At 27.5% G+C, this 12929-nt stretch overlaps 2 protein-coding genes across 3 annotated transcripts in view; both read left to right on the top strand.

Annotated features, from left to right (window-relative positions):
* Positions 1–12929, top strand: part of LOC100159991 (legumain) — a 521349-nt gene that overhangs the window by 120055 nt on the left and 388365 nt on the right. The gene's annotated exons all lie outside the window — the stretch shown is intronic.
* LOC100158689 overlaps positions 3911–12929 on the top strand; it is a 17995-nt gene continuing 8976 nt past the window's right edge. Inside the window, exons 1-8 of the mRNA XM_008186977.3 lie at positions 3911–4218; positions 5436–5642; positions 7772–7995; positions 8101–8269; positions 8344–8482; positions 10044–10223; positions 10748–10924; positions 12088–12188. Of these exons, the coding sequence (XP_008185199.1) occupies positions 5454–5642; positions 7772–7995; positions 8101–8269; positions 8344–8482; positions 10044–10223; positions 10748–10924; positions 12088–12188 (1179 nt within the window). The 5' untranslated portion in view covers positions 3911–4218; positions 5436–5453. The remainder of the gene's footprint in view (positions 4219–5435; positions 5643–7771; positions 7996–8100; positions 8270–8343; positions 8483–10043; positions 10224–10747; positions 10925–12087; positions 12189–12929) is intronic.

Below are 12929 nucleotides of genomic sequence, written 5' to 3'. Positions count from 1 at the left end.
ATAATATTATAATATAATAAATATGATATTTATATTTATAGACGATTTCAGCAATAATTCCACTAATCTCTAATGGCATTCCATGGTTTATTTAATTTTAAATTTGTGTCTGGTTAATGGTTATATTGTGTTGCCGTGTTGGTTTATTTAAGGAATTAATCGGAATAATAGTTAAGATTATAATTCATAGAACAAAAATAGTATTAACAACTTACTAAAATTATGAGTAAAATATTAAAATACCCCATGTTATTCCACGTGGAGCAACGTTATTTTTATTTATTGATTAATCAATTATCTATTGAATAGTATCTACAATATTATATTGATTCCGACGCGTGATTATAATTTTTAACGTTTTGCCGTTTTGGATTATTTCATATTTACTGTTTCACGACTCGGGAGTGTGAGTGGTTTTAGTTTTTATACGTCAATATCGATTTGCAAAATGCCAAAAACGAAATCTAACCCAATCGGTCGTATGTTCTTTCAATATAATTTAAATACAAACGAAAGTACCTGGTAAGTTCCAAATTGTAAGAATCCTGTGAGAACAGGTAATCATTCTTATTTATAAATAAGAATTGTAAAATGTAATACTAGATTATGTTATAATTTTCAATAGTATTAAATACTTAGGTAAATGTAAAAATGAATAACGTTTTAATTTTCAATAACAACAAACAGAATATTTGAATAACGTTTAAATTACTAATAGCAATAAACGCATAACATGTGTAACGTTTTAATTCTGTATAACGATTAACTCATAACATGTATAACGTTTTAAATCTAAATAACGATAAACGCAAAAATTCTGTAACGTTTTAATTGTAAATAACGTTAAACGGAATTTTTTTTTCAAATTCGAGCCCTTATATAATGACATTTGAAAAATCTTTAGCCACAGATTTTTTTTATTAGCATTTAAAGTTCAAAAATTGAGAAAATATGTAAAAATCACGGAAATGAGCAAATTATTTTTAGTTAAGAACTCGTAAAAATTTTTCTTTTTAAATCTAAGATTTGAAAATGTAATACAAAATTCTTCATAATATTGTCTATCTTTATCAAAAAAAATAATTTCTACAAAAAAGTCAAATTAAATTTTTATGAGCGTTTGAAATTCATATTTCTACATCATTTGATATTCGCTCGATTTCTTATGTGACGATTTTCTTATTTAATTGTAATTAAAAAACGAATGAATGTAGATATTTGAAAATTTCACTGAATGTTAATAGGTATTTTCATTTATTAAACACCATACAATTTTGAAAATATTTTGACTTTTTTTGAGCTGTTTACGGACATTCTCAGTTTTCAATTTGTTTAGTTTTTTTTCCAATAAATATCAATAAAATTTTGTTTGTTGGGTAAAAAAGCGTGAAAATTTAATGCAAGGCTCCTGATATATTGGTACAATAGCAGTTGATAAATATTAAAAATACATAGGCACAATTTGTTTTTATAAGCATTTAAAGATCAAATTTTCACAACATTTATCAAATTTAAGATTCAATAATTATTTTGTAGTTAAAAATTTATAAAATGGTCAACTTTTATATCTAAGGATTGAACATTTAAAACAAGATTCCACGTAAGTAGTTAATTCTGTTACCAAAAAATCTAAAAACACATAACCACAGTTGATTTTTATAGTCATTTTAAGTTCAAATTTGGACGAAATTACATATTAAAAAACCTATAATAACTATCTTAGTTATTTTGTTGTGATTGTATAATATTATTCGTGGGTACATGAAACTTTTAAAGTATACTATTATATATTTATGATAGTATCACGGTTTGTTTTTGATGTATAACGCGTTATAAGTACCTAATGAATATTGTGATATGATTAATTTGGAATTCATTATAGGTACCTATTATAGGTCAATTTTTTTTTTAATATCATAGATAAGTATATAATATGTTTTATACCTAGACTGACATACCGTCTTCACTCAGAATCGTTATTCTTATACAATGATACTATATCATTGAATTCAAATTTAATACCATCCATACAGTGACCCACTTGTAATCTACTGTACAGCAGAGCGACATCCACTTACCCACCTTTTCTTTCTATATTTTTTTAATTTCTGATAAATTTCTAAACGTCCTGGGTAGCGACAACGAGATTATAAATTTCTTAATCGTTGCGACGTTGCCCCTTAAATAAAAGCTTTAGCTATAATATGGCACTATTGATACAGGTATGCTACGCCGCCATTTTCCGACTAATAATGTTATGTGAATATGAATTTCTTCCCCTTTATTTTATCATTTTATCATTGATAAATGAGTCGCAAAATGGTGGCATAGCATACCCATTTAATGTAGAGCCTTACTTTACCGAGGCGGCTTAAGAGGACTTAGCACCCGCATGTATTGCTCCGTCTTACAAGTGCGTAACATACAAACATTTTATGCACAGCAGATCACGTTCACCTCTGTTAGTTTAAAAATTAGACTGAATTGACCTCTTATTAAATTTAAAAGTAAAATTATTATAGGTATAGAAAATGTTATAGGCTCTTTAGTATATTTTAATTTTAATGCGAGTTATGAAAATGTTAAAATTGTTTATTGTTTTCACATCTTAAAATATTACAATACTACAAATGTATACCATATAGAAATTAAAATACTACATTATCACCTATAATCATATAAGTAGATACTAGATTATTATTATTATGATTATTATCAATAATAATTGTTTATAAAAACTAATGAAAATCGAAATTTTCTTATGCTTATACTCAAAATACTAATATAAACATGCGATGAAAATGTCATGTTTATATGGGTTTTTTTTTTTAAAATTAAGCCAAAAATCAAAAACGATTTTGTCGAACTACTTCGCGTAAAAAATTTCCGATTTTCCTTTAATTTTTTTTGTTTTTCTCGACACTTGAAAACTATTGAAAATTGACCTTTTGACCCTCAAGAGCCAAGGCTCAAATTATCAACTAAATTTACTTTCCTACAAGAAAAGATGCTGATGTAGAAAACCGAAGCATTTTTATTAAATTATTACTCAAAAAAGGTAAAAGCAGTCACGCAAAAAAAAAGCATATCTTTGTAAAATCAATACAATATAATTGTATTGCTCTGTTCAGAATTTAAAATGATGTGGCGGTATGTGTGTAGTGGTTCTTGGCCAAAAAGCGTATTTATGTTTATTGTTTACTGTTTAGTGGAGGTAGAAATGAGACAATGCCGTACCTATCCACATTATGTTCAATAGGTTACTACGGATATTATTCCAACCCATTCGTAATTCGTAATCACTATTGTAACTTTACAGCACGATTAAAGTCGATCTTTCTTGCTCCATAAAACTAGAGATTTTCAAAGATCGCTCTTTATATTAATTATTATTGTATATTATTTACTATTATTTGATATTTGTGTGGCGTTTTAAGATGATAATAATTATTAATATTATCTGTAGCCGTGATTAATAACTTACGGTCTATGCCCGAGGTTTGTGACGAGTAGTGAATCTGGATAGGTAATAACCCAGACAGCAATTTTTTGTTTAATAATATTATTATAACATTATAATAACGAATAATATTAGTATAACGTTATTATAATACTATCATTACAAAATGCTGTCTGGGAAAGGGTCTCTAGTGACGTGTATAATACATAGATATTAAAGAATGGATAGGCCATTTAGTATCAGTATGTAAGTAGGTCTATGGGATCAAACTGCAACCATGGTCGTGCATGAATCACAGATATGGATATCTATTGAATACATATATTGTAGAGCTGATATCTGTGACATGAATGTAGAAACGCGGGAAGAATTAATCTGATAACAGCGATTGCTATAGGACCATATTAGACCTTTAAACTAGTTTGTAGTTTGTGTCTCTATGTATAGGACATTGACCTAGTATCGCATTCCGGTGTACCTAGTTTATTATCATTGAGTATAGATAGTATATTATACTCAATGATATTATTCCACATGGCTCGTATTCGTTTCGGCGTTTTCAGTTTCTCTGAACCTGATAATCATTTTATCATTTTAGTCACGGCCGGACGAAAGCTTGTAAAATACCTGCCGACTTTTATTAATAATATGCAATGGCCGTGAATTTGTTTTATTCCAACACCTTTCGGTAATCCCTGTGAGAACCGCATACCCGTTTTGCACCTTACAGCCTGGAGATATTATGAGCTTTTGACTACGTAAGTATTTTCACTCGTTGCGTGTTGCCGTTTTTGACCGAAATCTGGATACACCGAAATTTTGTTTAATATTGTTTTAAATATTATTTTGGAATGTTCAAAATACATACACCCTTATATAATATCGGTTCATTGATTCATTTTAGATTTTTTAGATTTAAGGTTTGTGCAATCAATAAAATTATCTTTTTATTTTATAATTACTTGTTCAGGTCACTATCTGAAAATCAATGGCATAGAAATTAATGTCATACCTATGTTTCTTTCTCATATCTTAAGATTTAATTAAAAACTAGTTATTTTTATTTACAATGATACCTACAATGGTACAATGGTACAATGTACCTACATCCAGGTTAGTGCGTCTACTAATTTGTAGCGATGCTCATCTGGGTGATCTCAACTAACATGATATCAGAATTTGTTTTGTACTACATCAGTGTCAGGCTAACTATACTTCCTGCCACGACACTGTTCTGATGTCCCTTTTCCCCCATTTTACAACATGATACATACTAATAGTGTTACTATATAATGTTTCTGACTGTTGACGGTCTTGATCGTGCAACGTCAACATGTCAAATGGGTAGGGGATGCGCGGATTCGACCGCAATTTGGTCGGTACACTTGTTACTTCCCTCGTGGCACGGAGTATATCATTGATGCGTTTAAATGTTAACCCATTAACGCCGTGCGTTGCCATATGGCAACATAGATTTTTTACAATAATTTTTAAGATATAACATATTATGTTTTCAACAAAATGTTGGTTAAAATTGTAAAAAAAAAAATTCCGGTGCTAATGGGTTAAGTTCATTATTTGGTTTTTATAAGAAAATATGATTTCACAACTAGCTTCTTCATCATAAAAATAATACTTCTACATTTGATTTTAGTTTCTTTCTTAAACATTTATTTATACCACTCATTACTTAGGCTTCATTGATAAATATTACATTTTTTTTTTAACAATTTTGAATTAAATTCAATAATTTGAGACAATTAAAGATACACAATTTTTTTTCTTCAAAAATGGCTATACCAACATAAATATTTCAAAACATGTTTATTTGTCCTTAAAATAGCTAATGTACCTAATAAATATTTGAAATTTAAAATTATCTTAAATTTGTGGATAATATAATAATATTGTTTACTTTCAATACCAAAATTAGAAACTTAATATACCTATGTATATATATATTTTTTTTTTATAGGTATTTCATTTAATCACCATGGAACAACCAGATTTAAATTATTTAAAGATGGTTATACGGAGTCTTTTAACTAGCTCTCCAGGTAAAGTGACAATTTCACAAATATTAAAAGAATACCATGATTATGAAGGTTCTAATTTACCATATAAGCACTTTGGGTTCAAGAATGTTTTTGAGTTGCTGGAAAATATGAAAGATGTTGTAAAAGTAAGTTGAACCTTTTTTTTTTGCAAGCATAATTGGGTTTTTTAATATTTTGGTACTGTTGATGAATTAAGAGGACGTCTTACCCATATGTGTTGTCGCGTCTTACACACATACAACATTCCAAATTTCCGTTCACCAGTTTCAATAGTGTGCTGTTAGTTTTGATATTAGAGTGAATTGATCTAATATAAAATGTAAAGTTAAGTTTATTATCTGGGGCACAATGTAGGTTTTTATTGATATTATTTTAAGTAAGTTATGATAATTTTAAAATGTATCCGGATAAGACGTCCTGTTAAATAAAATACATTTTCTATTACACAATTTTTAATATGATTATCATGGCTTATTTTAGGGAGTCGATTTCAAGAAGTGTTCTATTTGACAGCATTTTATTTCACTTAAATTGCATGTAAAAAATTATTATTTTATTGCTTGTTTATTTTGTAAGGGTACCTACTGCAGTCATTACATAGCATAGACCTTAATATACTAATAGACGGAGAATAAATGACTGGCAGGTTAGGGTGCGGTGAGAGCATATTGTGCAGTGATGTTATTTTATTATAAGTAATTATAACGTATAAGATGAAATAAAAAACCGGATAAATTACTTTTTCTTCTTTGACTTTACAATTCTGTAAGAATTTTCACCGCCACTGTTACCGTTCTCAAATCATTTTGGTCCTGGATTCTATTTTCCCAATCCGTTTCATTCAGTGTTTCTAAATCTTTTCTTATTCTATCTATTTATTGCATTCCAGGTCTTCTGTGGGTTTTTTCCCCGTCGCTTGTCATTCGATTGTTGCTCATGTATTTGTAGTTTCTATTTTTTGCATATTATGATCACACTACTGGAGTCTAACATTTAATTATATAACTTGTTAATAATGGAACTTAAGTGATTCGTCTTAATTCAATATTTTTCATTATGCACCAGATGTTTAACTCAATATCAAACATTGGATCATGAATCATCCTCAGTATTTTATTTTTTGAAAATAATAACTTGTTTTCCAGTTGTAGAGTAGTAAAACCTCACACCCATAAGTTACTGTTGGTCTTATTGTGGTCACGTACAGTCTAATCATTGTCCCTTTCGAGAACAGTTTTGATTTAAGGGTGTCGGTGCCGGTGCGTTTTTTGGTACAAAAACATGTCTTACAGGAAAATCTCTTACGACCTTTAGAATTGTCGGATTTCGTTAATTATTTTTTTATCTTAAAGTAGAGAACATTTAGTAGGTCGGATCAAAGCCCGATTTTGAAAACTATAATTATAGAAACTGGAATATGCATTTGAAAAATGCATAATATTTGTCCTTTTTCAAACGTATTTTTCTAGTACTATTCAAAGTAAAATAAAAAATCGAACTTTGATCCGACCTGTAGAAACTTCTCATCTTTCAGATTAAAAAAAAATTAACGAAATCCGACAATTCTACAGGGTGTGAGAGTTTTTCCCGTGAAGTCATTTTCATTGATATAATACACCGCATCGACCGCGTCTAAATAAGTATCGAGCTGTAGATTAATGGAAAAGTATTATAATTAAGGCAATAACTAAAATATAAAACATAATATTCAAATAGCATAGAAATTTCGAAAATTGGAAATACTGGGACCGACACCCTTAAAATATTTATGGAACACAGAGTATATCTCTCTGCCTTACGTATACGACTCATGACTTCAAGATTACAGTCACTGTTGTTAGTAATAGTTGATCTTAGGTACTTCAACTCTTTAACTTTCACAAATACATAATCGTCGATTACCATGTTTTCCTCTCCATTTGGGTATTACTAGTAAGTATATTAATAATTTGTTAATATTTTTGAAACTTGTAATAAATATTCATGAATCATGAAACCTGTTATAATATGATAATTACATATTTATGCTGTATTTCTTTTTAACTACTTGGTATGGTCTTTGCCCGAAAGCATTTCCCTTTCGTCAATGAATTCTAATTGTCTTGTGTGAGAGGGAAAGGAATAGCAATTGCTAGGGGAGACTAAATTATTAAATACGACACTTAAGCTTACTGCATGGTTTAATAAAATATTTTATTAATTATTGAATTAAATTAGGTATGTGTTATTTATAGTTGAAATTATTTTATTTTAGATACCGTCAAATCCAAGTATGAGTTCTTTCATTACACTTATTGTTGATGAAAAAACTTCACACCTCAGAGAACTTGTTGTAAATCAAAAATCTAAAAGACCTCGTCCTAGAAAAAACAATTCCACTGGAAGAAGTGGTAGTAATAATCACTTGTTGAAGTCTGCCAACTTTAAATCTCGTGTTTACAATCATAATAATTATAAGACTGAATATAGCACATCTAGGTATGAATATACAACTCCTAGATATTAATATACCTCTCTTAGATATGAATATACCTCTCCTAGATATGATAACAGTGCTTGTGTAAATGAATATATCACTCCTAGGTATGACAGCAGTGCTCGTGGATATGAACATCGCACTTCTAAGTATGATTACAATGCTCGTGGATATGATCATATTAAAATCAAACCTTTAAGCTCAAAACCTATTGGCACTGTAACACCCGAACTCAAGAGTTTTATAGAAAATCTCTGTAATACTTCCGGTACAGAAGTAAGGATTATTGTTTTATTTACAACATTGTACATTATTATTATTTTATTAAATATCTTCTAATTGGTTTTTAGATAATAACTATTACTAAATTAAAGAGTTGTCTAATAAATCATCCAGATTATAAGAAATTGGGTACAACTAATATTGAAGAGTCTATAAATATGTTAAAATTTTTTATCTACATTGATAAAGGAGGTGTACACCTTAAAGGTAATAATCTAAACAGTATATCTTAATACATATATTTTATACATAAAATATGTTCTTTAGCTTGTAGATTGTTTACAATATATAGTAAGACTTTTTGTTTGAATGTAGTAACTATCAAATTAATAGTTTTTATTGTATTTTTTTAGAACTTATTATTGATAATACTTTCACATTAATCTACATTATTTTGTTACATTGTCTTCTTATTAGTTATTATCATCTGGCTATTATACTCCAAATTTTCTTTTTCTTTTAAAGTTAACTTATTAATGCTTTCTAAATAATACAATAAAATTTAAAATAATTAAAACAACTGTTTGTCAAGCAGGACTTGAGACTCATATGATTTGTGTATTTATTAGCAGTACATGAAATGATGCCAGAGTAAACTATAAATATGTTCTAAAATGAATTCAATACATTTTGGATTTTTTCATAAATTTTGTTATTTATTGCTAATTAATGCGGAATCAGTATCACACAATTCAAATAGTCATAATTTTATTAGCATTAATCATTCAATCAGTTGTGTGATTTCTTACAATAATAATACAATTAGATAATTGAAAGTGTTATTCATAAGTGAATGACTTACTTCATTACTTTAATGAGTTTTGATTTTCTTTTACTTTTTATACACTTCCACCAGTGCTCAAATTGGGAAAAATTAAGTAGAGGAGCTCAATCCAAAGATTAAAACACTGCGTCCCATGGGCGCAACTACACAACACGGTCCCGTGGGGGGCTTTGCCGCCACACCCCCCGCACTCCTACCTTACATACATTTTAAATACCACTTTTCAGCAACACATTTTGAATTCCAAATAGGTATAATATATTTGTATAGCAATAATTACATCTTACATTGTTACAGAAGAAAAATAAATTTTAATAATCTACCTGCTTATTCAATATACTATATAGATAACGATATTAATAATTATTGTTTTTGATTTAAAAAATACCACATATTTTGATAAGTATAAAAAATTTAAAAATTCAAAAATACAGATAAATTATTCCAAAACTGAAACTCATAACATTTCATTCGGAACACGACTTAAGATATTACTATCACATACCAGTATCTGTGCCTTAGATAATATACTTGTATATGATCTATGATCTGTGAAATACTGATTATATAGGTAAAACACAGGGTGAAATTATAATTTATTATTAAACTAATGTAAAAAATAATTTTGATATGAAATAGTAAAACTCATTATATAATTGACATCAATTGAAATTTACATCTTAATAAAAATTATTTCAGACATTAATTTATATCGGCCCCTCGTCCAAGTAAAAAAAAATAAAATTAGTAGGGGAGCAGCTCCATCCCCTTACTCACTCCCCCCCCCCCCAATTTGAGCACTGCTTGCCACATATGCTTTTATTATACATTATGCAAAAAAGTTTATATTCGCTGAAATAAACTGTTATATCCTGCTTTTTTATGTAATACCTAAAGAGATTAATAAACAAATATAAATATTTTTAAAATTATGAAATAAAGTTTTTAAATGTACGTACTATTTATTTTTTATTTAATTTTTAGATTCTCCATTTGAAATATTTCCATCTAAAACATCTGATAAACAAGAGTACACAATACCAACATCTGCAAATTACCAATGTAATATTGTTAATGAAAGCGAAGTATTGTCATACAGTGAACCAAGTGATGACGAAGTTGATGAGACGGATGATTTAGGTTCCCAAATCCTTAACATATATGGTAGGTTTACTTACATAGTTTATCTACTATACAAATTAATATATTATACATTTATAAACTATAGTTTGTAGCTTGTTTGTTTGTAGTTGTACCTTTTTAATGTTGAAACTATCAAATTAATATGGAATTTAAGATATTAGGTCAATTTCTCATAATTTATGTAAAGCAACGGAAAATAAAGTATATACTACTATTCAATATAGCTTACCTACTATGAATCCGTATTAGTGCACTGCAACTTTAAATAAATGTTGCTAAATAATTGCTTTTGTACCTTGCCAAGAGTAAGCCCTTGGTCATGACTCATGGCCAAGTTGGTGAAGATAAATTAATTAGGCCGGTATAGGATTTTAAATTACATCTACAATTGATCACTGGGACACTGGTTTCATAAATTTAATCTCAATATACTTCATTGTGGATCAATGCATGCGCGTTTCAGCGTAGGAGAACATGTGACAATGCCAATAGAATTAGCATTGTCTAGTGTAATATAATGTAAACTATGTATTGTGTTTTAACAGAAAATGAACACAAAATAAACCAAAAATCAACCAGCACTGCACATAATAACACAATCTCGCTGATCAGTAATTCTCAACATGATGATAGTTGTCAGAAGTTATACACCTATGATTCATCTTCTCAGCATGAACCAAATCAGTTAGCACCTCAGAACTTGGTCAATATGTGCAAAAAAGGTCTGTTCTTTCATGATATTATAAGTATAATAAATCTTCTATTTATTTAATTTTTATTTATATTGGTTGAGTAATAACATGATAGTAGAACATTATAAATAAATAAATAATATTCTGTATTTAGTACTGTAAAAATGTACAAAATTCTTATGATATTATGTTTTGTTTATGTCTTATAGACTGGGAGGGATTAGAAAAAATTAGTTAATTGTATTAATTTTATAGATAGTAAAAACAAATATGTATTTAATATTTACACTAGTTATTTTTTTAAAATCGATTTAGTTAACTTTGATGACTTCTTAAATAATTATACTAGTATTTTTAGACGTGATATAATTGAAAAAAATATTCTGGTTCTTTTTGAGTTATTTATTGACGTATGAATTTTTTTGTTTTATTAAGTTCAAATTTTAACATAATTGGATACTTGTTAAAACTATTTACATAAAAATTTTAGTAATTTGATTGTTATTCAAAAATATAAATCAAAGGACCTTGGAACTTATGATCATTAGGTGTAATTTAAAAAATATTATACCACAATTCTTTTCGCATGTGACTACTGACTTATAAGTTTATATTAAATTATTGTTTTTTTCATTTAAATTAATTTATAACAATAATATTGTATATTTAAAAATAATATATTTTGAGCCTTCTTTTGAGTAATAATAAAAAAATGTCTCGGTAGTTTTTTTTCTTATTTATTAATTTTTATTCTTATATATTATGTCTTATAAATATTTTATTTATGTGATTTTATTTTCATAGAACTCACTAGAGTCTGAGTTTTTTAAACTATATCTAATATATATTATTATGACATACAATCATTGATAAAAAAGATTATTTCCATTTATTTTATTTATTATTTGATATACTCCCAATGGGCAATAGAGCAAACATAGAGTTACTTATAGCATTATAAATTTAACGAACAACTATTAAAATAAAATATACAACTATTAGACTAATGAAATTAATAATATTTTAAATATAAAGATAATTATTAAATCTCATGTATTAATTATAGACAGAAGAGTGTAGGGGAAAAATATTATATTACATTTTGTTTTGATTTAATACTTCTTAATAATAAGTTAAATTGTTATCAATTATGATTATATATTTTTATGCTTAGATTTGTTATTTGTATGTAGGTTTGAATGATTCAGAGTCAAAAAATAATGACACAGTTCCAGCTCAAAATAATTATAAAAATACATTGATATCGTCTACTATTAAACCTTTTCATATTAAAGTAAGATTATTATTATTACAATTAATATTATTATTATTTAATTTATTACTTGTATAGAGGTACTTGTAATTTATAGTTAATTATAGAGTTTTAAAATATATTTATAGTTCTTTAAAAGATAATTAATTTAGTAGGTTCATTAATGTATGATTAATATATATACGTATATAATTAATCAAATTGTGAAATCTTAATTCAATTTTTAAGGTTAAACATCTTTACAGAACATATAAAAAAAAACTGGATATTAGTTCATAATTGCCTATGCGCGTAATCTTGTTTCAGCAGTTACAACTTTTTCCATTAGGATCGCAATACAAATAGATAATGCCAGTATGAACCTGTACAATTGTGAGTCCCCTGGTTTTTTCTGAATGTTAATTTCTGTTTTTCCTTTTATAACCATAGGTACAAATCCATTAAAATATCTGGGGGTGCTAACATTTTTAATAACATTGTGAGTGTGGGGGGGCTAATGGAATATTTAGAGGGTTCTAACCTCATTAGCTCCCCTTAAAATATGTGCGTATAGCGAAAACTTTGTTGAGTAGTGGTGTCTATAAGACGGTTTGAATGGACTGTATAATAAATTTCTTTTGGATAGGTACCTAAGTGCATAATAAATAAACACGATTTGTTTTACAATTGCTGATTTTACCTATATCTATATAAATATAATATTACAATTTTTTATCTGGGTATTTGGGTGTACTTGGGTCAGTAGGTATAGTAGATAGTATA

This window comes from Acyrthosiphon pisum, chromosome X, assembly GCF_005508785.2.
Source record: "Acyrthosiphon pisum isolate AL4f chromosome X, pea_aphid_22Mar2018_4r6ur, whole genome shotgun sequence".
In the NCBI taxonomy this organism is placed as follows: domain Eukaryota; kingdom Metazoa; phylum Arthropoda; class Insecta; order Hemiptera; family Aphididae; genus Acyrthosiphon; species Acyrthosiphon pisum.
Note: the sequence above shows the minus strand (reverse complement) of the source record. Positions and strands in the feature narration are given on the sequence as shown.